General features: G+C 41.0%; 1 protein-coding gene across 1 annotated transcript in view; it reads left to right on the top strand.

Annotated features, from left to right (window-relative positions):
* The window catches only part of BLK (BLK proto-oncogene, Src family tyrosine kinase), an 87,540-nt gene extending 70,512 nt beyond the window's left edge, over window positions 1–17,028 (top strand). The window contains exons 11-13 of the mRNA XM_069062769.1: window positions 5,371–5,521; window positions 11,358–11,489; window positions 15,834–17,028. Coding sequence (XP_068918870.1) covers window positions 5,371–5,521; window positions 11,358–11,489; window positions 15,834–16,036 — 486 coding nt within the window. The 3' untranslated portion in view covers window positions 16,037–17,028. The remainder of the gene's footprint in view (window positions 1–5,370; window positions 5,522–11,357; window positions 11,490–15,833) is intronic.
* The last annotated feature ends 9,689 nt before the right edge of the window (window positions 17,029–26,717 follow it).

Here is a 26,717-nt window from a genome sequence, read left to right as displayed (position 1 = left end):
GGCTGGGGGGGAGGGAAGTTGGAAGCACCCACTTTTGAAAAGGGATGGGATCAAAGTAGAGAATAGAACAAGTGGGAGGTGGGATAGGAGGGAAGGAAATATAGTCAGTGTCTTACAATATATCTACTATGGTAATGTTTTGCATAGCTACACATGTACAACCTATACTGAATTGCTTGTCTTTCCAGTAAGGGTGGGTGACAAGGGAGAAAGGGAATGAATCTGGAATTCAAAGTTTTAAAATCAAATGTTTAAAATATATATAATGATTAAGATTCTAATGTTCAGGGATGAGGGAGAGAAAATGATGAATTACAGCTTCTACCCTCAAGGAACTTATACACTAATAGTGGTATAAATATACAAAAAAATTCCCACAGTCTATCTCCATAAAATGTTCTAAGGGAACCTAACCACCATAACCACAATTAGCATGCAATAAACAGAGATTTGTCCTCCAAAGTACTAAGGTTTTGAGAGTGAATTGCTTCAGAAATAACTAAGCCAGCACCTGGGTAGGAAAATTAGGTGATAAGAACTGGATCTGTAATTTCATTAGTATAGGGAACTCCCAGGAAAAGACATTGCCTCTACCAATGCAATGGGCACCTTTGGCAGCACCTTCTCTATACCATAGAATATAAGAAAGTAGTCTAGAGTACTGAGAGATTAAGACTTTGCCAAGGATTACACCACCAGTAGATTTTAGAAGCATGACTTGACCCCATGTCTCCCTGTCTTCAAGGTCAGATCACTATCCACTTTGCTAAATAATTAGATTATTCAGGAAGCTCTCAAGGAAGTGCTTTCTTTCCTTAGGTCTTGCTCCCGATTGCTTGAGTTCTTCCTGACCATCCTTATATTTCTTGGTCAAAAAATGTAAGGACAAGAACAAGCAGATTTTGTAGTCCTGGTTTTGGAAGTTTGGCAGACAGAATAGAAAAAAAATATCATTCTGGTTTATCCTTTCCTTTCAGCTCTAAAAAAGTAAAAACTCCCACCTTTCTCTCTCATGTTCATTCTCAGTCTCTCCCTCTCTGTCTCTGTCTCTCTCTCTCTGTCTCTCTGTCTCTCTGTCTCTCTCTGTCTGTCTGTCTGTCTGTCTCTCTCTCTCTGTCTGTCTCTCTCTCTCCCTCTTTCCATCCTTCCCTCCCTCTCTCCCCTTCTTTATCCCTCTCTTTTTCTCTCCTTCCCTCTCTTTTTCTCTCTCCCCTCCCTTTCCCTTTCTTTCTTCCTCCCTCTCTTTCTCTTCCCCTCCCTCCCTCTTTTTCTCTCCCTCTTTCTCTCCCTTTTCCTCTCCTCTCTCTTGCCTCCCTCCTCTCCCCTGTTCTTCTCCCTTTATTCTTCCTCTTTCTTCCCTGAAAGCCACAAATGGCAAACTTAGAGGGAAGGATGGGAGAAAGAGGAAAGAGATGGAACCATTAAGTTCCAAAGAAATGTGCATATGTACATAGAAAGGCCTGAACTGTTCTTTTACTTGCTCGCTGAAGTACACACTTGATTCTGAGTTCTCAGCATTATTAATTATAAGATGACTCCTCACAGGAATAGTCATTTCTCTATTGTATTCACATTATATACCTTTGAAAATGATATTTATTTATCAGGACCATGAATGAAATGACCATATCTTTGTTTGGAAAAGTTTTCTTTCTCTACCAGTGATTTCTCTATTAACAGTCAACAAGTATTTATTACATACCTACTATATACCAGGCACTGTGCTGGATGTTTAAACCCTTTCTTTTAACAAAATAACAATTATGAAACCTATCACTACCAAAAACAAACTTATGAGTGACATGTACCATACCCATAATCCCTTGCTTCTTTACCATGTTTTATCCTCTATTCTCTGAGGCCAAAATTTTGGCAAAACTATTTGAAAAACATACATGAGCATCTAAAATTGATGTTGGGAAAAGAAACCATATATCTATGCTTTTCATATAAGAAATAGATGAGTCACTTTGTAGTTAGCAGTATTAAGGAATATAGTGTGCTAATCAGGGTTGTTCTATCATTATTTGTTCCTTGTCCTGATATTCATCACTTCCCAGGTGGATGCTTCTTTTCTACCCTGGGAAGTAGATTCTATAGAATCTATGGTTCTCTTTATGCTTTTGTTAGCCAAGCCCCCAGTCAAAAACAATATTTCTGGCAAAACACCTCAGTACTAGATCTACCTCTATCTCTTCCTCTTGTCTGAGAATGTTTTCCTGTCATTCCTATCCCATCCAGCAGCCAACCCCTCTGTCCCATATATCTTCAATCTCTCATCCACTGGTTCATTCCTTTTTGACTAAAAATAGGTTCAGTCCTTCCCAGTTCTTTTTTTTTTAAACAATTGGGGTTAAGTAACTTTCTCAAGGTTACAGGGCCAGTTATTTCTGGGTGTGGTGCTAAGTATTTGAGCCTGGATTCGATCCCAGGTCTCCCGACTCTGGGGCCAGTGCTCTTACTCACTGCACCACCTGGCCACCCCTCCTTCCCAATTCTTAAAAAAAAAAAAGGCCTTGTCTTTGACCTTCCTATTCCACTCAGCTACTGTTTTACTTCTCTCTTCTCTTTCACTGCCCAAATTCTTGAAAAAGCACTTGATGCCTCTTCCCGCCCATTTTACTCTTTACTGCTAATTGCTAAAGACATAAGGAAAGAAAAAAGACAATCCCTCAAAGAGTTCACAATCTAATGGAGAAGACAATTTGCAAATAAGTACGAGCATATGTAAAGGATTAACTGGAGAAAATGAATAGATGAAAGGCACCAGCATTAAGGGGAACCAGGAAAGACTTTCTTATAGAACATGGGTTTTATCTGGAACTTAAAGTAAGTGAATTTGATGGGTATTTGATGACTGAGGAAACAAAGATTCAAGCTTCTGAGCATATCAATTTATTAAGTAATGTATGCCAATTACATAACAAATCAAGGACAGGCCTCTTCAGCTTTGGCACTGGACCCTGAATATAGGGGAAGATAGATTTTTATGCATTTAAAAACAATTTACCAAAAAAGACCAATTAATTAAAAGAAAACAATCAAGATACAAAATTGGGTAATCTGATTTCTCATTGGAGGAAAGATTAGTGACTTTCCAAGTTGGAAGGGGGAAAACAAACAAGTACAATCCTTTGAAATCAGAAAAAAAGGTGCCCATTACTCCCCCCAATTGACTGTATTCAATCAAAGAAACATGGAAACAATAACTGACTAACCAGTACAACACCAGTTTTCAGATAAGACATATGGGTTGCTTGAGATTTCTAATTGTGGCAAAACTCTTCGCATCAATCTTTGGATCCAACTAGGTTTCTGGTCAGCATAACCTAGACCCTTATTTAAGAATTGCTAAGCAGCAGGAAATGGTGGTCCAGCTTCCCAGCCATATAGGGCTAGGTTCAAACAACACAATATAATTTTCTCACAATTCCCATAGTTGGATAAAGTTTTCACATAAGACAGGAATTGAACAAGATTCATAACTGAATAGAAAAGGAACTGAGCTAGATCCAGAATTGAGTCACAAGATGGAGTCAATATGACTCACTCAATTCATACACAAGGAAACCAGGAGGGAGAGTATTCCAGGCATGGGGAACTTCCATTGAAAATGCCTAGCATCTTGAGATGGAGTCAGTTGTCAAACCTTTAGCAAGCACCTAATATGTGCTAGGTACTGGAGTGTTGGATTTTTTTTTTTTTTGCAAGGAACAGCAAGGAAGGAGACCAGTGTCACTGGATTGCAGAGTACATGCTGGAGGGAGAATGGTGGGGTACAGGGAAGAGGAAGGTGTATGAAGACTGGAAAGTTAGGAGGGGGCCAGGTCACAGATTGCTACAGAGGATTTTTAAAAATCATGTCTATGCCTTGGGATTATCTGACCAATGAGTCGTAGATCACTGGAGGGGGGTGAAACAAGAGACAAGGCTGTTACAGGCATGAGATGATGAGGGCCTGGGCCAGGGTGGTGGCAGTGTCAGAGGAGAGAAGAAGATGATTATAAGAATGTTACAAGGGGCAGCTAGGTGGCGCAGTGAGTAGAGTGCTGCTCCTAGAGTCAGGAGGACCTGAGTTCAGATCCGGCCTCAGACACTTAACACACACAACCAAAAAACCTAGCTGTGTGACCTTGGGCAAGTTACTTAAACCCAATTGCCCTCCAAAAAGCAGAAAAAAAAAATGTTACAAAGGTAAAAATCAACAAGATTTGGTAACAGATTGGATATAGGGGTGAAAGATAGTGAGAAGTTCAGTATGACATGTAAGTAAGTGGTTGGTCCAGGTGACTGGGAAGATGGTGGTGTTCTCAGTACTATTCAGGAAGTTGCTATGAGGTTATTCCTAAAAGGAGTGTTTTTAAGTAGGGTCCTGTTCACATTCCCATTCCCTTTTCCCCCCACCTCAAGTTTTCCATAGACCTATACAGGATGAGTCATATATCAAACTATTATAAAGATTGTCAGCAAACCATTCCCTGGAAGTTGGCTGGTATTTAAATCCCACAATGCACCTAGTGGAGAAGTTACTAGAGATTTGGTATTAAATAGTGGTAACAGTGTGGCATGTAGAGTAAGGAGGACCTGGGTTTGAATCCCGCCTCAGATACTGACCTTAGGCAAGTCATTTGATGTCTCTGCATCTCAGTTTCCACATCCATAAAAAGGGGAGAATAACAATATTAGTATCATAGTGTTATTGAAGGGATCAAATTAAAAAATAAATGCAAAAGCATTTTGTAAACCTTGAAAAGCTATGTAGATGTTAACCATTTATTAAAATGAGGTAGTAAAATCCAAAGTGAGTTCTCCCTCCATCTCTAAGAGCTTTCCAGAAACCCTGATCATTCTTGTTGCCAGGCCTTTCATTGTTGCTGGAGTAATTATTTTGTGTCAGGAAGTCAGTGAGCCATAAGAAAAACATACTGTGAATACTGAGTGTGTGTGTGCGTGTGCGTGTGTGTGTGTGTGTGTGTGTGTGTGTGTGTGTGTGTGTGTGTGTATGTCTTGGAGAGAGATAGGTAGGACAAGAAACAGAGAAAAGGAGACAGAGATAAAGAGACAGGATAAGACAAAGGAAGACAGACAAAGAGAAAGGGAAAGAGACAGAGAGGCATAGAGAGACAGAGAGAGAGGGTCACACAGAGGAACAGTCAGAGACAGAGAGATAGAGACAGAGAGACAGAGACAGGGAGAGTCTCAGGCTCTCCCAGAGAAAGGAATGAAGTTGGAAAGCTGCTGCCAAGTTCTATTGCAGGTGAGATTCAGAGCCAGGGGAAGCTCTGATCTACTGGTGTATGTGGGGGAGAGGGGCACGGGGGGAGGGAGGGGGGGACCTAGAGTTAACAATGTTCCTTCCTGTCTTCTTAGATTGCAGAAGGGATGGCCTACATCGAGCAAAGGAATTCGATCCACCGAGACTTGAGGGCAGCTAATGTACTGGTGTCCGAGAGTCTGTGCTGCAAAATTGCAGACTTTGGCTTGGCCAGGATTGTAGATAGCGAATACACAGCCCACGAAGGTGAGTTGAGTTAATTTCTCCGTAGGCTTTACTGTATGAGGAAGACGTGTAAAACAACCTTGTGGATAACTCGAAGCTTCCTCTGCCTCCTGTCTCTTCCCTATGCTTCTTATACATACCCACTTTCATTTCTCTAGGGCACTGCATGATAGAAGACAAAGATTCCTCTGCCTTGGTCTCACTTGTTGTATATCTAGCAGTAGTCGGGTAGGGTGGTGAGCAGGCTTGTTCAACCACACTTTTTTGTCTCACCCTCCCCCTACTACTGACTCACTGCTTAGATAGACTTCCTAGTATGAATACATGGGCAACTAGGTACTGGACCCAGATAGCTCCAGAGGAGAAAGTGAGGCTGGTAACCTTGCACAACCCTGCCTGACTCAAATCCAAGTCAACTGCAAGTCATGTTATCATTTCCCTGATGTCATGGTCCTCTTCAAGAACAGATAAACACAACAGCAACAAGGCAACCAGGTGGCAAAGTGGATGGAGTACATGTCCCTGAGTCAGGAAGACCTGATTTCAAATCCAGTCTCAGTTGTGGAACCCTGGGAAAATCATTTAACTTCTGTTTGCCTCCGTTTCCTCGTCTACAAAATGAGCTGGAGAATGAAATGGCAAGCCAGCCCCATTATTTTTGCTGAGAAAACCCTAAATGGGGTCACAAAGAGTCAGACACAACTAAATAACACAAATGTAAATCCTCTGTTGCTTTGAGAAGTCATGTCAAAGGATCTGTAGTTCTCTGTTGATCAAGCAATAAGTTTTTAATTGTCTTTAAAAAAACAACCCTAAGCCTCCAGCCAGAAACAATACTCTGGAAAACCATCTCAGTGTTAGATCTATCTCCTTCCTGGATCACCTCCTCTCAATGGCATTCCCAATAAGGACACCCTGACTAGCAAAGGCCTACAGTTAACACTGTTCATAAACACAAAATAAACATTTTTTTTAAAAAGTCAAATTCATTAGCAACCAAGCAACTGGTCTAACATTCCTCACACCCAGTTGGCCCCCACAACCTCAGTCCTAGAGTTCTGGTCCCTTTCTTTGTGGCCACACTTCCATATCCTAGCTGTGTGTGATTTATCAGGATTTCCCTGCAGCCAGGTCTGTGAGCTGTCTACAAGTCTTGTCAGGAGCCGCACACCTCTCAGTCTAATTTTAACCTGAACTGACTGACCTGGCTTTTAAAGGTCTCCCAGGGAGTGGTGGCCAAATCATTGCTCCGCCTGTCAGGTTTCTCCCTTTATAGTTCACTCAAAGTACGTGTCCTTCCTCGTAAGGAATTCCCTGAGATGGTCACATTTATGTAATGTTTTCTGTAATTAAGTCCTGGACTTTCAAGGACCAACTCTTTTATACTTTCTCTTCAGTTAGATATTTACTGTCCCCAGAAAATCAACCAAGCAGGTTTCAAATTGACCAATTAGGGCAGTTAAGTGGTACAGTGGATAGAGCCCTGAGCTTGGAATCAGGAAGACTCCTCTTTATGAGTTCAAATCCAGACCCAGACACTTACTAGCAGTGTGAACCTAGGTAAATCACTTAGACCTTTTCGCTTCAGTTTTTTCATCTATAAAATGAGTTGGAGAATGAAATGGCAAACCATTCTAATATATTTGCAAAGAAAACACCAAATGTGGTCACAAAGAGTTAGACACAACTGAAAAATGACTGAACTGGGTATATTTGTCCACAGTCCCAAATTCTATATAGATCTTTAGTGTTTTTAGCTCCAAATGACATGCAAATCATGCATATCCAAGAAAACATATATAATCAACAAAACAAAGTAATGTAATAATAACATCAGTACTAACGGATTATGTATAGACAACAGCTTATATTATATGCCAATAGATATGAAATTACAGTAAAATTGTGTGTATCTAGCAGGCAAATATATCTGTGGTATTCAAATATATTCAAATATGCAGTAATTACCAAGTACAACAATGAACATATGTAATTACATATAAGGCACATCTTATATTAGTGCTGTCATTTGGCTAGATTTGTGACCACTTCTCTAGTTGCCCCTGTAACATAATAGGTTAGTCTGATTGTGAGTAGACTAGTCCCTGGCCCTCTGAGACCTACTGACCTATCTAGCTCTATAGTTGAACTGTAGTTATTCCTTCCACATCACAGGGGTAGGGGCATGATGTCCCTGAGATCTTGAAAATCAGCGTAAAAATTTTTTACCCTCCCTTAGTACCAGAGAAGTCTGAATTTTTTCTTTTTCTTTTATAAGGTGTTTACAGTTCCTTATTGTAAATTTTTTATATTATATATACTGTACATATATTTTATATATTTCTGAGTTTCTAAATTTTTTCTGTGTTTCTGCTGGCTTTTGCATATAGTCTGTGACTTCCACAAAATTCCCAAAATATTCTCATTTAATTCCTTATGCCGACTTGCAAATATATCAAAACGATGATGGGGAAAGTCATGATGTGGAAGGGATAACTGTAGTTGATGGAATATGTTGATCATAGTGATCTTCAGAACTATAGTCCTATATCCCTAGATGGGAGATGGGGAACAGGAGAAGGGGGCGGGGGAGATATCCTAACTGTAGAGTTACTAAGTTGTGTGGTATCTCTTTTTACCCTAGGTGTCTCTATATCTAAAGATCTAGGTAGGATGCATCTAAACTTCTAGGCCTAGACCTCTCCCTAATTTGTGTTAGTTGTTCTGTATGCAATAGTAGACTGACTCTTCTTCATTTGAAATGTGTGTTTCTGAGCTGATTTCTGGTTCAGACAGCCTTTGCATAACTGGTAGCAGTCTCTTTTGCTTAGATTCTGAGGAGGTAACTGTTCATTTGGGAATCCAACTAAGTACCTAATAAACAGTAAGTGGCTTTGATAAATTGTTCCCCATCAATCTCTGGGGATATTCTATAAGTAAAAAGCAATGCCTTTTACTAAAGGACATTTTTGTGCCAAGAATCCTAATAGACTATTCATCTTTTGTTTGTATTTTCCATTTTTATATACACAAACATGGTTATACTTTTTGACAGTGACATAATTAGGTTAGAGAAAATCCTTATTGATTGATGACCAGACAGTGAGATAAGCCCCGCATCTTTATATCCACTACCCAAAATGTCACGGCTTAGAGAAACTGGTTGCCATGTGGAATATGGTGTAGGTTTCTATCGATCCGTTAACTTTGATGACCCATGAATATCAATCTATCTTAGCTAAAATCTTTCTCTTTGTTCAAGGTTTTGACAGTAAGTTTGGGCATCGTATCATTTGTTTCTGTCAGTATTTTCCTAAGCTGCAGTTAGTTGTAGTTACATAGTAAAAGTCTTTTAGTTTCTCTCTCAGCTGAGAGAATGTATTGGTTGTGAATGTTTGCAACCTCTTCATCCTCAGAAATTCCAAACCACATCAATAAGTATGAGCAGTCCTTGACTGAACATCAACAGATATAATATAAAGCCTGTGGGGTCATTTCTGGTCTCTTGGTTATTCATTTATACAAATCATCAGGCAAAGATTTCGTAGTTATACCAAGGTTTGCTCTCATTAGCACTAACTGCTTTCTGATACCAGATTTGGGATCAGTGCCAGTTGGATGCAATACTTTATCACACAACTCCAACTTCTAATGTTGCCTCAGTAGTAGGGTTTCTTTGGGGAACTGGAAACTGAGTGCTTCAAGGAAGATATGGAATAAGCATGTATTAAGCACCTACTATGTACCAGGCACTGTGCTTTACAAATACTATCTCATTTGGACAACCCCAGGAAGTAGGTGCTATTATTATCCTCATTTGATAGGCATGGAAACTGAGGCAGACAATGGTCAATGGTCAAGTGACTTGCCCAGGGTCACACATCTGGGAAGTGTGTGAGATCTTCCTGGCTCCAGATCCAGCATTCTATCCACCATGCCACTGAGCTTGTATCACTTCTCATAGTCACTCATTAACTGTCTTTTCTCCCTTCCTTTCCACTCATTCTTCAGTCTGTATTCTGGCTTCCAACCTCATCATTCAACTGAAATTGCTCTCTCCAAAGTTACCAATGATCTCTTAATTACCAAAACTAATGGTTTTTCTCAGTCCTCACCCTTCTTTCACTTCCGGGCAGCTTTTGGCACTGTTGATCACCCTCTTCTATTCAATGCACTCTTCTCTCTAGGTTTTCATGGCACTCCTCTCTCCTGGTTCTCCTCCTACTTATCTGACCACTCCCTCTCAGGCTCCTTTGCTGGATCTTCATCCAGGCCATTTCCACTAACCATGAATGTCTCTGAAGTTGGTCCTTAGACCAATTCCAGTCACTCAGACTCACAACTTAAGTATCTACCTTGACTCCTTACACACATATACACACCCATGCCCCATATCTAATCAGTTGCCAGATTTGTCCTTTATACCTTGATATCCCTGGACTACTTCAATAGCCTTCCAGTTGGTCTCCCTTCCTTAAGCCTCTCCCTACTCCAATCCTTCTGCCACTCAAGCTATCAAGCAATGATCCCAAAGTTCAGGTCTGACCATGTCACCCATCTCTCCTTATCACCTGCAAGGTCAATTATAAAATGCTCTGTATGACATTCAAAACCCTTCATAACCTAGACTCTTCTGATCTTCTTAGTCCTCTTACACCTTACTCCCCTCCACATATTCTGAGATCCACTGACATTGGCCTCCTTACTCCAGGCATTTTCCCTGGCTGTTGCCCCATACCTGGAATTCCCTCTCTTACTTCCTTTAAGCCCCAGCAAAATTCCTACTTTCTACAAGAAGCCTTTCCCTATCTCCATTAAATACTAATGCCTTCCCTCTGTTGGTTATTTCTAATTTAATAGATAAATAAATAAATAGACAGATCAATCTTGTACATCATAATTTCCATGTTGGGGCAGCTAGTTGACACAATGGATAGAGCACCAGGTCTGGAGTTAAGAAGACCTGTGTTCAAATGAAACTTCAGATACTTTCTAGCTGTGTGACCCTGGACAAGTCACATAACTCTGCCTCAGTTTAGTCATCTGCAAAATGAACTGGAAAAGGATACAGCAAACCACTACAATATCTTTGCCAAGAAAATCCCAAATGGGGTCCTTAAAGTTGGGCACAACTGAAACGACTGAACAATAACGACAATAACAAAAGTTTATGTGCTCCTTCTCCCATTAGATGATGAGCTCCTTAAGAGCAGGGACTGGTTTTGTTGTTGCTGTGTTGCCTTTCTTTGTATTCCTAGTGCTTAGCACAGTGCCTGGCTCATAAAAGGTACTTAGTGAATGCTTGTTGGCTGATTGACAGTCCTCTATAGACAAAAACAAAGAAGGCTGGTTCAGTGTAATAAACTGGCTCCAGAGTCAGAAGAACTCTGTTCAATCCTTCCCTCTAGTACTGGCTACCTATGTGATCTTGGACAAGATCACTTAACCTCCCTGGGCCTCAATTTCCTCACCTTTAAAATAAGAAGGTTGTGGGGTGGCTAGGTGGTAGTGAATAGAGCACTGGCCCTGAAGTCAGGAAGACCTCAGTTCAAATCCGGCCTCAGACACTCAACACTTACTGGCCGTGTGACTTTGGGCAAGTCAACCCCAACTGCCCTACCTTCCCCCTTCCAAAAGGCAAAAAAAATAAAAATAAAATAAGGTTAGGCTTAATGGTCTCTAAGATCTGTTCTAGTTCTAAAACTACAATTCTATAGCCATGTGTTAAGTGTGTCCTTGTTGGCTGAGCACTGTTAAGAATATGGGCTGTCCTTCAAGAGAGAAATACCCAGGTTGAGTCTGTTCAATATTTTGTTTCATGGGGCTTCTGTGTTTTTTTCTCTATCATTTCCTACAGGTGCCAAGTTCCCCATCAAGTGGACAGCCCCGGAAGCCATTAATTTTGGAGTATTCTCCATCAAATCCGATGTCTGGTCCTTTGGAGTTCTCCTGATGGAGATTGTGACTTATGGACGGATTCCTTACCCAGGTACCCAAATCTTGCAACTCAGCCCAGCAGTCCAGGCTCCCCTATCTCCTTGCTGGAGTTTTGCTCTTTAGAAGTTTCAGATAGCTAACCATATTTTCCATTTTTAATCTAACCAGATAAGTATTTTGAAGGAAAAATTCATGGCTCTTTCATGCCAACTGTATCTCAGTTGAAAAATCCTTATAATGTGGTCAGATCAGGGACAGGGTTAGAGTTACAATAAAGACCAATTAGATTTACCTTGACATTTGATTAAGATTCAAGGCAGGTCAAGAATTAACTCATCCTTGGCAAGATAGAGAATCCTTTACATTTACAACCTTTTACCCTATATACTCTAGTAATCCAATCTCCTGTGAATTCTCATCCGAACTCTATTCCTCATCCCCATGACCTGATTCCTTATTCCTAGTCCCCTCAATCCTCCTTCCCCAAAGTCTCAATAAAATGGTACCTACCCTTTCCATTGTACCCCCCTGAAATGCCTATTCCATAGACAGTAAATTTACCTCCCTCTTAAATCTTTTCCTCTCCCACTCCTTCCATCTTCTGGCAGTTCCTGAGACTTGGCTCTCCTTGATGACATAGCCTCCCTGGCCACCATTTCCTGTACTGGATGCACTTTCATTCATTTCCCTTGGTTTACTGGTTGAAGTGGGGGAGTTGGAATACCCATTGCCCCTTCTAGTTTCTACCTCTACCTCCATCACTCAGTAACCTCTCCTCCTTTAAGGTTCACAACTTCTACTCAATCAAAATCCTGGTAGCTGTCACCTCCAGACCTCCAGGACACATTCTTACTCAATGTGTTCAGAACCTGGTTTACAATCTTTCTCTCCTTCCCAACCTCTGATTTCTTTCTAGGGAACTTCAACATATATATTGACATTCCCTTAATTACCCTAATCATTTAGCTCCTTCCCAAGACCTACTCTCCATTACTCCTCAGCCACACACAAATTTGTTCATATTCTTTTGAGTTAAGTGACTTGTCCGAGGTCACATGGCTAGTAAGTGTCAAGTGTCTGAGGCTGGATCTGAACTCAGGTCCTCCTGACTCCAGGACTGGTGCTCTATTCACTGTGCCACTTAACTGCCCCATATGTTCATATTCTTGATCTTGCTATCAGCCACAAATGCACCACCTCCATATTCATGAACTCTAATCATAATTTATTGACTTTCCACCTCTCCTTCTGTTTTCCCATACCAACCCCTACTCTTTGTCCATGATGTATCATATATATATATATACATATATATATATATATATATATACACATGTATGTATTATAATCCCTCAACCCCTCAGTTCTCTTTCCCTGCACCAGCCACTTTCTCCCCTTTTCTCCATCTCAACCCCCTGGTAAACCAGTTCAGCCCTACACGATCTACTTCCCTTGAGTCTCTGGCCCCTTGATGATATCACTGATTGCTCCTCTAACCCTCAGCTTTGGTTCACTCCCACCATCTACTACTGACTTCATTCCCACATACGTGCTGCTGAACAAAGGTGGAGAAAATCATGCAGCCATTCTGACTGAGTTCACTACAAGTTTATGTTACACAATATCAAATGGACCCTCACCAACACTAGGCAATCCTTGTATACTTTCCTTATCCCCACTCTTCACAGCAACCTTTCCCAACTTTTTCATCTTTTCTGGTACCTCTATTGGGTCCTCTTTCCCCCCGAAAATCTTGCCTGTTTTTATAGAAAAAAAATGAGGCCACTTACCAAAAGCTCCCTAATCTCCCCTTTTCCTCATCCCATATCACTCAGATGCCTTCTGCACTGTCTACTCCTTCACTCCTGTCACAAACAAAGAGGTGGCCGTACTTTTTGTCAAGGCAAATCTCTCTACCTGAACAAGCAATCCCATTCTATCCTAACTCCTGAAAGAGATAGCTTTCGGGGCGGCCAGGTAGCACAGCAAGTAAGAGCACCGGCTCCAGTGTTGAGAAGACCTGGAGATAGAATCCCGGGCTCAGACACTTAGCACCCACCCAGAAACACCTGGCCATGTAACCTTGAGCAATTTACTTATCCCCAATTGCTTAGGGGCGGCCAGGTGGCTCAGTGAGTAAGAGCACCGGCTCCAGTGTCAGGATGACCTGGATCAAATCCGGGCTCAGATACTCAGCACCACACTCAGAAATAACTGGCCGTGTAACCTTGAGCAAGTTACTTAACCCCAATTGCTTAAAAAACAAAAAGAGAGAGATAGCTTTCTCTGTCATCCCCACTCTGTTATTTATCTTCAATATCTCCCTGTCTTAGCTCTATTACTACTACCTAAAAACGTGTCTCCCATCTTCAAAAAAGTCTAACTTGATCCTTCCATCCCCACTATCATCCTACCTCTCTTTTGCCCTTTGCAGCTAAACTCCTTGAGAAGTCCATCTATGATAAGTGCCTCCACTTCTCTAACTCTCTTCTTAATCCCCTACAACATCATTCCACTGAAACTACCCTCTCTCTTAAGTTACTAATCATCTCCTAATTGACAAAAAAAAAATGTTCTTCTCTCAATCTTCATTCTTTTTGATCACTCTACAATCTATGATCCTGTTGATCACCCTCCTCTCTTTGGTACACTCTTCAGGTTTGGGGGACACTGCTCTCTCCTGATTCTTCTACATATCTGCTGGAGATGCTTGAATGTTCTTCCCCCCCCCATCTCCACCTCCTAGCTTCCCTGGCTTTCTTTAAGCCCCAACTGAGGGGCAGCTAGGTGGCGCAGTGAATAGAGCACTGGCCCTGGAGTCAGCAGGACCTGAGTTCAAATTCCGGCCTCAGACACTTGATCACACTTACTAGCTGTTTGACTTTGGCCAAGTCATTTAACCCCAATTGCCTTGCCTCCTCCCCTCCAAAAAAAAAAAAAGTCCTAACTGAAATCCCACCTTCTACAAGAAAGCTTTCCCCAATTCCTCTTTACTCTAGTGCCTTCCCTCTGTTAATGGTTGACTATTTATCCTGTGTATGGTTTGTGCACATTTGTTTGTCATCTCCTCCATTAGACTGTGAGTTCCTTGAGTCAGGGACTTTTTATGTTTTCTTTGTATCCACAGCAATTAGCACAGTGCCTGGCATATAGTACACACGTAATAAATGCTTATTGACTGACCAACTCTAAAGCTCATTTCCAGTAACAGATTATTCCCTACTTTTGGCCACAGTCATTACAGATGGATGTCATTTCTCTGTGTTCTTGTTCTAAGCAGAAATTCTGAAAACTTTTTATCTCGGGACCCCTTTATACTTTTAAAATTATTGAAAACACCAAAGAGATTTGTTTATGAGGATATCTATCTATAGTTGCCATATTAGAAATTAAAACAGAGGTATTATTATGAAAATAGTTTCACTTTGTGGACATTCTGGAAAGGTCTTGGGCCCCCTCAAGCTCCCTACTCCCTACCCCAGACCACACTTTGAAAACCACTCTTTTACAATCCTTTTTAATTAAATAGTTCCACAAAGCCTGCAGTTTGTGTTTTAGCCACTAGATGGCAATATTTCACTACTGTCAAAGCCTTTTAGATCTGAAAAAAACGAGACTTGCCTGGAACTTGATGGATGAGTAGATTCCGACAATGAAGAGTTAATTCAGATCACATGAAAGGAACAAAGACAAAGCAGCAGGTTTTTTGTTTGTTTGCTCTTGGTACTCCAAGTTCCAACACATAAATGCAGACCTGTTCTGCCACTTGCTACCTATGTGACCTTGGACAAATCATTTGATGTCTCTAGACTCCTTTTCCTCATTTGGAAAATGAGGGGCTTGGACTCTGAGATCTTTTCCTGCTCTAGATCTAGGATGACTCTAAACTTTTGTTTGCTGATTTTAAGCAGAGAGAACCAACTGATCACTTCAATACTCCGTCCTAGTGAAGACATTTCTATCACCTTCTTCAGGTTGCTTTTCAGTGACTTGGTAGTTTTCTTTGACACTGTCCTAAATCCAACAGGCTAGATATAATTAAAATAAGATACGACTCTTGCCTTCCAAGGGCAGACAATTTAGTTAGAAATATAAGAAACATGCATGAAATAATTAATGAGCAACATAAAACAGTATGTAATTGAGTGTTGAATTGCATGATAGAAAGGCAAGGGAGAACAGTGAAAAGAACACAGGATTAGTGGTGAAAGATCTAGGTTCTAATTCCAGATCTAAGTCTGCTATGATTCTGACTTAGTAGCTGTGTGACCTTGAGCAAGTAACTTCAATTCTTTGGGTCCTAGAAAACCTTTCGGGTGCCTTGCCCCAGGGTTTACGAAACTCATTTAGTCTTTTCTCTCTTTCCACAACATCTCTCCTATCCTGTCCTCTAAAGGCATGACCAATCCTGAGGTCATTCGGAATCTGGAACGAGGTTATCGAATGCCTTGCCCTGAAATGTGCCCATCTGAGCTCTACAGCATCATCAGCAAGTGTTGGCGCAGCAGGCCAGAGGAGCGGCCCACCTTTGAATATTTACAGTCTGTACTTGAGGACTTCTACACAGCCACAGAGCAACAATATGAACTGCAGCCCTAGCAGATGGCACCGCCCTCCCCCCAATCCTAGCCTTTTAGCAGAGCTGAAGAGGCTCCTCAGTCGAGTCCCAAGCACAGCCTCCTAAAGCCTACATAATCCCTGTCCTCATGACTCACAGGATAGAGGGACTAGGATCAAAATTATTTATAGAGAAGAAATTCTTTCTGAGATGAATAACTTTGCCCAACAGGGGAGGTAAATGAAAGAAGATGCCAACCTAAATGGTAGTTACTGAGCCTAAACCAAGGCCTCACTATAATAAAGTCATCATTAAAGGAAGACTTACCAATTCCAAGCCCCTGATAACACCCGATAGGCAGTCAGCTGTCTCTATTGTCCTGGAAAGAAACCAGGCAGAACCGAGATTCTCTGAGCTTTCATATGGGTAGCCCACAGTCTGGTGTGACCTTGACCTTAAGTACTTCGGAATATCTTATCCAGCAAATACCATTTCTTCATAACTGTAATATGATCTTTTTTTAATGTAATATATATTACTTTTTATATTCTGTAATATATGAGAAAATAAAAGAAGAATACAGATTTGAATCTTGTGAACTAGTTTATTTCCATAATTGGAAACCCAGAAACAGAATAGTATTATAGTGGAAGGACCAATGACTAAGAGTCATTCAAGAGACCCAAGTTCAAATTTTGCCTGCCATTTACTACTTAGATGATCTTAAGAAAGTCACTTTCCTTTCCTCGGCCTGTTTCCTTTACTGAAAAAAAGAAGTATGATATGATGTTGTCTTAGGTTTTTTTCTGTTCCTAAAAACTTATGATTGTGTGAAATGAATTGTTTTTCAATCAAATCCCTTGAAAGCAAGGTCTATACTTTATTTATCTGTATATCTCAATCAGCAACATAAACTGGATATATTATAAATATTTAATTATTTGTTGTACTTAGCAAAGCTCCTGAAAAATAGTTGGCACTTTATTAAGGCTTATTGACTGACTACTGAATGAATAAATGAATGCATACTCTGGCTGACGGATACCTTCCCTTTTCCCATGATATACATCTTTCATGTTACTTTCAGCAGCTTAAATAGAACACCAGGTGGCGTTCTTGTCTCAAGAATCTTCAGCAGAGGCTCCTCATGTTCTGAGATTAGAAAAACAAAATGTCAGTTATGAGGGACACTGAAAACCATTCAGCCTAGGGGTTCTTAGCCGTTTTTGTGTGTGTCGTGGACCCCTTTGGTGCTTTGGTGAAGCCTATAGACTACTTCTCAGAATAATGTTTTTAAATGCATTGCATAAAATACAGAGGATTGCAAAGGAAAACCATTATATTGAAACATAGTTATCCATGGCTAATATGGAAATGTTTTGTATGACTTCACATGTATAATTGGTATTCTATTATTTGCCTTCTCAATGGGGGGGGGCTGGACTGAGGGATAGGATTTGGAATTCAAAACTTTTAAAAATGACTGTTTAAAAAGGGTGGTTTTTTTTAAGAAAAGAAATGTTCTTATATATATATGTATATATATGTATGTATGTTATACACACACACACACACACACACACACACACACACACCCTGGCAAACTTCCCATTCTTTCTTCCTGCATGCAGAAAAGTACATATATGCCCATTCTTCTTTCACCAACAATCCTTAGCCCCCCACCCCCACCCCCCCAAGATTGTCAGATAAGTAAACTGGGGTCCAGAAAGTCAAGAGCAGATTGACTAAGTAGCATGGTCAGAACTCAGACACAAATACTGAACTTTTCCAACTATCACTGCTTTTTACCATAATTGTCACATCTAGATTGACTGAGGAGTTTGGTCTCATCTAGTAAAAGGACCAGGGAGTCATAATTTAGTCATAAAGATTAGAAAATCCAGCAGAGTGAGGCTAGGCCTTCCCTCCCCTTCTTTCTACAGTTATACCTCCCCAGGTGTCACCAGTTCTATGGGGGTACACACTTTTATCTGTGACCCAGAAGTTTTGTTTAACTTAAAAGACTGTTTGGATCAACCCCCTTTCCTAGATTGGTGGTTTGAAACAGGGTTGTTTCAGGGGTGTCCCCATAGATAGAATTAGCCTTCAGTTCTGTGAGGCCTAGCACCATGTTAGGAAATGTCTTCATTGCCTTATTTTCTCAACTACCTCTTTAATGAACCTTTCAGGATTGAACAGAAAGACCGTGGACAGCAATAAGAAGCTTGTCTGGAGCTCTCAGTCTTCTGGGCCTTTTTCTCCATGAGTTACCCTATCAGATATCAGAACCTGGTGGAGAAATGATCCAATATGGGGTGACAGAAAGAATGCTAGGCCTCAACAGCTGAGTTTAATTTCCAGCTTTGACATTGGCAAGTCCCTTCACTTTTCCTGACCCTCAGTTTCCTTCATCTGTAAAATGTGTATAAATAATACTTTTACTACATACCTTGCAGGTTTATGGGGAAAAAAAGTGCTTTGTAAAACTTGTATAGTATGGACACTCATTGGTCTTGAAGTTAAGTATTCTGAGTTCAAATCCTAATTCTGGCTTCAAGTCCTGGCCTCTGAATTTATAAAATGACCTGGTAGACTGTTAGTTTCTTTATTTGTAAAATGAAATAACATTTGCTCTATCTCACAGGATTGCTATGAGACATATGCTCTATAAAACTAGAAAAATGCATTTTTGTAATTATTATTATTACAGACAAGGCTCAATGATTAGAGAATCAGCTGTGGAGCTAAGAGGATCTAGTTTAAAATACTTCCTCTGACACTTACTGGCCGTGGAACCCCCTAGGAAAGGTACTGAGTGCCTCTATGCATCTGTACAGGGCATGGCCTTATTGGAAAAAAATCACAGGACCAGTCCCTATCTTTGGCAGTAGTGGGTTTGGGAAAAAGTGAGAGAAGGCCTTTCCTTCTCCCAAGGTCTATCTCTGAGACTAAGGAGATCTTTTGAGACCAAGGCAATCACTTTGCCCACAATTCCCATAATTTCCATTCTTCAGAGGAAGGGTTTACAATTGATGGGAAAGACAGTATGGAGGCAAAAGAATAAGAAATTGTTGCTGACCAAAAAAAAAAAAAAAGAAAAAAGGCCTAATCAGACAGTCCAGATAGGATTACTACTAGGGAGGGAATTGCTGGGGGGCGGGAAGAAGGGAGGACAAACTGATTTCCTTAGGGTGGTGGTGGTCATGGGGTGAAGGAAATTAATCCTTCCTTCCTATCCTTCCTGCTAATAGTCCCCTGGGGTGAGGAAGGGCAAGAGGAAGCTGGGGGGAGGAGGAGGGAAGTTCTTGGTGGGATCTCTATGCTTGGTGTCCCCGTTAGCTTTTGCAGGGACAGGCATGGGGATAGGGAAAGGCCAAAGGCACACTTCCCCCAACCTATTATTATCCCCATTGAGCCAGCCTAGGTAGTTAAGCAGAGGTTATGTCTACTTACTGCAGCACACACCATTGACAAAACAGTGGCTTCTGTATACACTTGAACGTTTGCAAAGCACCGTTGCACCCAGGACATCATTTAAGCTTCAAGACAACTCTGTGAGGTAGGCACTACAGGGAGGGGTCAGAGGAGTTAAGTGATATGTGTCAGAAGAGGGATTTGAATCCAGGCTTCCCCTGGCTCCAAGAACAGTGTTCTCTGTATTACATCATATGTTATGAGGAACATGGAGGTTTTTATCAGTGGGAGAGGACTATTTTAGCACATGAAGCATCCAGATATTAGAAATTATCCTAGGAGGTGCCCATCAATTGGGGAATGGCTGAACAAGTTGTGGTATATGCATGTTATGGAATACTATTGTGCTATAAGAAACGAGGAGCAGACGGTCTTCATATTTACCTGGAGAAGATTATACAAACTGATGCTGAGTGAGAAGAGTAGAACCAGGAGAAATTTGTACACAATTACAGACACAACGTATGTGTGATGACCAACTTTGATAGACTGGACTCTTCTCAGCAATGCAGTGATATAAGTCAATCCCAAAAGACTCATGATGGAGAGAAATATGTGCATCCAGAGAAAGAACTAGAAAGAACTGAGTTTATATCCAGGTGGAAGCAAAATACCTGATCTTTTTCCTTCTCTTGTTTGGTTTTATGTCCTCTTTACCATTTTTCATTCCAGCTGGTACAATCCGTCTTTATAACCTGACTAATGTATAATGTGAAAGTATTTACAGATCCTATACTTGACTATATGCCACCATGGGGGGGGGGGGAAGGGGAAAAAATGTGAAACTCAAGGAATTGTGGAATCGAATCCTGTAAACTAAAAGCAAACAAACAAATTAATTTAAAAATTTAAAAATTAAAAAAAAAAAGAAATTATCCTGAAGGGATCCCAGCTTCTAATTCCCAATTGAACAAAAGGTGACCCAAGCCTATGTGTGGAGACATCCCCAAAGCACAAAACATTCTTCTTCACTCTCTCAGCCCACACATGAGTGGGACCTCCATCTGAGAAGGAACAGACTCTTCTTCTAAAAGTTAACCATTTTTTATGTCATGTTCCCCTTTGGCAGTCTGATAAAGCCAGGGATCACTTCTCAAAATTGTGTGGGCTTTTTTTTAAATAAAATATATTGGATTACAGAGGAAATAAAAGATTAATGAAAATAAAAATGATTTTTTTTCACAACCAAGTTCATTGGCCCCACAAAATCTACCCTCAGGATCCCAAGTTAAGGATATTCAACTTAGAGGCAAGTAAAAATGGAAGTCAGATTTCTTTCTGTGCTTTGATCATAATGAATAATCCTTTAAACAGCCTCTACTTCTTGAAAAGTTAAATTTGTGGAGCAAAAATGGGAAAATAGAGAGAAAAAAGAAATAGAATTGAAAAAAGAATTATATTTTGAAATCAGGAAACCTGTTGGATCTTATTTCTGTTCCTTAATTTATCATAGGATTATAGAAGTAGTGTTGGACCTTAAAAGTCATGTATTCCAACCCTCTCACTCTATAGATGAGGAAACTATTGCTCAGAGCATTTTAGTGATTTGTTTCTTGTCATATAGAAGTAGGATTTGAACCAAAATCATTCAGTGAGTTTTCCCCCCACCATATTATGCTACCTGTCCCTTCCACATCTAACCCTAGGAGGGGGGTTAGATCAAAGAGTCTTCCAAGCATAAATTCTGGGAAGAAATTCAGGCCTACCTTTAGCCAAAATCCACTTGATTCCTAACCAATGTGATCTAGTCCTATGAAATCCACCCTCTGTTTGCATTGTGCATTGGTCATATGTACTGATGACCCTCAGAGCCCATGCAGGCCAGAGAAGCTGTAGGAGAATGCTGGGGCATTTGACATTTCCCATCAGTGATGCTGTCTTATCCTAAGTTTAGGAGGGAGAAACTGCCCTATATGGCCCATCTTGGGTCTAAAGACTAGGTAGGCATTAGCCAGAAAAAAGGTGAGTCAAAGACCTAGGACAATGAGGAGAATCCACAGCAGACGTACTGCCCAGGGTGTAGCATCTTCAAATTGGAAAGGGCTTCAATAGCCATGTAGCTCAACCAATATGCCCTCCAAAAAGAATCCTCACTGTAGCATCCCTAACAAGTGATCAACAGGCCTTTGCATGCAAACCTCCCAAGATGGTTAATCCACTTTGGATGGTTCAAATTGTTAAACAAGTTTTTCTACCGATCAGCCTAAATCACCTCTTTATGTCTTACTCCTAACTCTGCCCTCTGGAACCAAGCAGAAAAAGTTTAATTCTTCTTCCACATGATAAACCTTAAGATACTTGAAAATAACTATCATATCCCTGAAGAATCTTCTCTTCTCCACAGAAAACATCCCCTATGCCTTATTCTGGTTCTTATATGGCATGAACTCCAGGCCCATCATCATCCTGGCTGCCCATTTGTAAGTGTGACTATCCTGTCCTGTAAGGAAGTAGCCTCAAAATGTCTGGGATCACTAATAGACCTCCAGAGGCCTCTAAGTGGTCATCCAAGTAGGAGTATTAATTTCGTTGAACAATGGGATGGAGAGAAGAGGTGATGTTTCCTGGTCTTGAAAATATCTTTACTAATTTGTTAAACATGGATTACCAACCAAAGACCAGATGATATGTAAGGGCACTTTCAGGAAGGAAAAAATTCATTTCCTCTGCTCTATGATCTCTATTACCCTACAGAAACTAACTTGTTCTCATCCTCATTCCCAATCCACTCTCCCTTTAAACTATATTTCTGTATCTCTCTAAATGGAACTTATAATTTTAGGGCAATAATAACCTATTTTTAGATGCAGAATGATTCACAAGGATTCTCCTCTTCCTTTCAGCAGCTCCTCAAAAGGATATAAGGACCCTATAACCATATCTTAGGGAGGAAATAATTGTATGCAATTTTTCTCCTCTCTCTCTCTGTTCCCCCACACACACCCCCACAAACACCTCAGAAGCAGCATGACCTTATGGTAAATACATTGTATTTGGAGTCAGACAACCTTAGTTCTAACACTAGATATGACACCTACTTAGCTGTGTGACCCTGGACAAGTCACTCTCTGTGACTGTTTCCTTATCAATAAATGAGCAAGTTGGACTAGATTGTTCACCAGTCCTAAATCTTGTGATCTTATAAAGATATACCATTGACATCCAATAATTCCTGTGTTTCTTCTATACCATGTTGTCCACTGTGTATTCCTTCATAATATCACAAAACTGGGGTGCCTTCAGCAGAAAAAAATTTCTGGATGATGATCATGAGGAAGAATTTCTCAGGTTATGCAAGACAGGACAGGGGATCTTTGTCAGTCAAGAATACTGGAAACAGGTTAAGGATTAAAGGAAGTCCAATAGCAATGTTTTCAGAAATGTGTCCAACAAAATAGGAATAGGGGTTCCAAGAGAAAATACCAATGCTTTTCTTCCTAAAATATCCAACAGGAAGTCATACACCTATCAAAGTATTTAATATATGTATCGTTTCGGGAAATAGTGAAATGCTCCAAAATTCTGACTCCCCTCCTGTTCTTTTTGTTTTGGTGCAGTTGTGTCTGATTTTACATGACCCCACAGACTTTGTCCATGAGCTTTTCTTGGCAGAGATACTGGAGTGGTTTTCTATTTTCTTCTCCAATGTGTCTCCATTTTACATATAAGACATTGTGGCAAATAGTGCCCAGGGTCACACAGCTAGTAAGTGTCTGAGGCTAGATTTGAATCCAGGAAAGTGAGTCTTCCTGACTCCAAGCCTGGTGCTCTATCTACTATACCACCTAACTATGCCTTTTCTCTCTTTTTTTTTTAAGCAATTGAGGTTAAGTAACTTGCTCAAGGTTACACAGCCAGGTGTTTCTGGGTGGGTGCTAAGTGTCTGAGCCCACATTTGATTCCCAGGTCATCCCGACACTGGGGCCAGTGTTATTACTCTCTGTGCTACCTGGCTACCTCGTAACTATGCCTTTTCTATCCTAACTGTATTCCATGCACCCCTGTTCTCCCAGTCTAAAATTTATAGATCCCATCAATATGCTCAAAGTCCCAAAAGACTCAGTGACCAAATGAGTATGACAGCTTATGGTCTTAGAGATATGATCTGGCCTATAGATGGAGATGGGTAGAACAGGATTGGGGAATGTGAGAATTAATAATAGCTCACATCAATATGATGGTCAGCAAACCACTTTATATCTACTATCTCATTTGCAATTTATAACAACCCTGTGAGATAGTTTCTAATATTATTCCAGTTTCATGTATAACAAAAAGAAGTTGAAAATGATTAAATAACTTGTCCAGATTCACATAGTTAGAAATTTCTGAGGTAGCATTTGAACCCAGGCCTTCCTGATTTCTGCACTCTAGGAATTACTCTAGGGTCCTTCTCCAATTGCATTAGAAGTGATTTTCACATTTAGCTTTGACAAAACTTGGATTTGAACCTCAAAGAGAACCTAGAAATATCTGAAATGTTGAACTGGACTGAATCAGTAATCCATGCTGTATTCTGCCTGAGAAGAGCAGTCTGGAGCAGCAGAAAGATCTCTGGCTTTGGAATCGGGTGATCTGGATTTGAATCCTGGCCCTAAGACTCACTAACTGGGCAACTTTGGGATGTACCTCCCATCCCTATCGCTCAATACCAAAAATCTCATCATGAAATCACAAAGACCCCCATCTTGTCTTGGGAGTGGACAGCTCAGTCAGTCAGACAACTCTCTTTCTCCAACATGGAATCTGACAGGGTTCTAGCTTGAGTGTGAGACAGACAGAGAAACCTTGAGTATACTGTGCCAATCATAGCTGATTAGCTCAAATCATGATAGACGGCAGAGAGTATGCTGATTTGACTCTAGTTCAGCGATGTAGTCTTCTGGGTCATCCGCTGATGTGTATGTTTTTGTCCAAATGTGTGATTTTATTGGTGTTGGGAATTTCCTCCCTGCCAATTGGCACCTGCTTTACACCTTATGGTCTTAAAAGGGTTGCCTGGGGGGCCTGAAAGGTTAAGTTCCTTTTGAAACTTTCAGTATCTAGCATCTATCAGAGGCAGGACATGAATTCAGGTCTTCTTGGCTCCAAGATCAATCCTCTATCCATGATGCCATGCATACTCAAGAAACTGGAGGAATACAATCAGCTTCACTTAAGAATGTTCTCAAAGGGGCAGCTAGGTGGCACCGTGAATAGAGCACTGGCCCTGGAGTCAGGAGGACCTGAGTTCAAATCCGGCTTCAGACACTTAACACAAAAACTAGCCATGTGACCTTGGGCAAGTCAGTTAACCCTATTTGTCTTACCTTCTGCCTCCAAAAAGCAAAAAAAAAAAAAGTTTTCAAAGGCTGAGGCTCTACAGTCAATAAAACATCAAGGGAAGTTCACCAAAGACCAACACCCCCTCCCCTACAGGCTTTCCCTATTTGCTTATGTTCTTAATTATTCAAGTGGCAAATTCAGGAGGATATTTTTAAGTTAGTGGATGATACAAGGTCAGGCTATGAGTGCCTTGGAAAACTGCATTTAATTTTACAGTATCTTGAGGAATTAAAGAATTAGGAAAAATAAAAATCTAAGTACAGGAGTGACCAGACATAGTGTCCAGCATGCCTTGGTACTTAATAAATGCTTGCTGATTGACCAATTGATTAATTGATTAATCAATTCATTCAGAGAAATTCATGTAGGAAGGTTGAACAAATGTTACAGATAGAAAATGGAGCACAGATGGTTTTGTGAACATCTATTGGGAAAAAAAAAACCCTTTGGAGATCATAATGGTACCCAAATTAATGAGTACCATATTTTCTAAAGTCAGAGTTATGCTGGGGAGAGATAATCATAGCTAAACATGTATTCTACAACTTTTCCCTACTTCCTTTTGAGGGGGCCTATTGATCACATTAATGGCAGAATTGTCCAAGAAGGGAAAACAATATTTGGGGGGGGGTGAGGCAATGGGGTTAAGTGACTTGCCCAGGGTCACACAGGTAGTAAGTGTCAAGTAGCTGAGGCCGGATTTGAACTCAGGTCCTCCTGACTCCAGGGCCGGTGCTCTATTCACTGTGCCACCTAGCCGCCCCTTTGGCTTCTGGTTTATGAATTATCCAAAATATCTGGGCTTCTCCCTCTTCCTGTTTCCTCTCTTTGACTACTTGTAGTCCTAGAAAAGTAACATTGTTGGCTGAACAGTAATTTTAAGAGATATCTGAGTGTGCTTAGGTTGGGAGTGGAGGGGAAAGAGATGTTGAAACCATGAAATAAAACACATAGGGCTTGATGACTTGTGGATTGCAGTCACTTTGGCCCATCCAGAACCCCACAGCCACAGACAACTAAGAGTTAACCATACTTAACATGCATCTAACCTCCTTTGCTGGGCTGTGGGGAGGGTCTGAAAAGGGAATGTTTGTAAAGTTTATGAAGAAGACCAGACTAGTTGTCCAAAGCCGAGGGCAGCCCAGCAGTTTCCTGGGGAGAGGAGAGGGTGCTTAGGGAACAGAGACAGGGATAGGACAGAAACCTCTGCCCCCTGTAGCTCCAATCTTTTGCTTGGTTCCTTGGGTTACTTGGCCTGTTTAGGAAGCAGAGACTGACAGGGAGCTGATGGGAGCCAGCCCGCCAATGAAGACTGAAAGCAGATTACTGAAAACAAATGAGGTGGAAAAGGGTTTCTTTACTATAGGCTGACAGAAAGTCAATGAGAAGAATGGGATTCCTTAACTGAAGTGTCTGTCTGTCTAGGCTGCATCCCTCAGGCTTGCAGTGCAGTTTAACTAAAGCCTGCAGTGATTAGGTATCTTGAACTGGACCCAGGGAGGGCCATCAGTCAACTCAAAAGCTTCCTGCATGAGCAGAAAGCAGTACCAGGGAGCCAAATGAACCTGGCACCACATGGGGACAGTGTAGCTCTGAGTTTCTGCTGGCAGGCTCATCTGGCATAACAGGGCTCTCAGCCCCCCGGCTCTGGCCTCTGCTTCTTCCCTCCCAGCTCCAAGGTCACTCTTCTCCCTGTTAAAATTAGTATCTTGCTCATTGCTCTGGACTGTGGACTGCTGATGTCTCATAATCCTCCCAACTCCTGGCCTTGCACAAGGATACATGGGCTTGAAACTGTGCACTGTGATCCCTGGAGAGGACAAGGAATGAATTGTATTCTGTCAGTGCTGGTGGTGGAGGTGGTAGTGGAGTGTTGTGTGTGTGTGTGTGTGTGTGTGTGTGTGTGTGTGTGTGTGTGTGTGT

The sequence above is a fragment of the Petaurus breviceps genome, unplaced genomic scaffold (genome assembly GCF_028583685.1).
Source record: "Petaurus breviceps papuanus isolate PSGF00001 unplaced genomic scaffold, PetGlider_PUasm1.0 90504, whole genome shotgun sequence".
In the NCBI taxonomy this organism is placed as follows: Eukaryota; Metazoa; Chordata; class Mammalia; order Diprotodontia; family Petauridae; genus Petaurus; species Petaurus breviceps.
The sequence above is the reverse complement of the archived record's forward strand: the minus strand, read 5'-3'. Positions and strand labels throughout refer to the sequence as shown.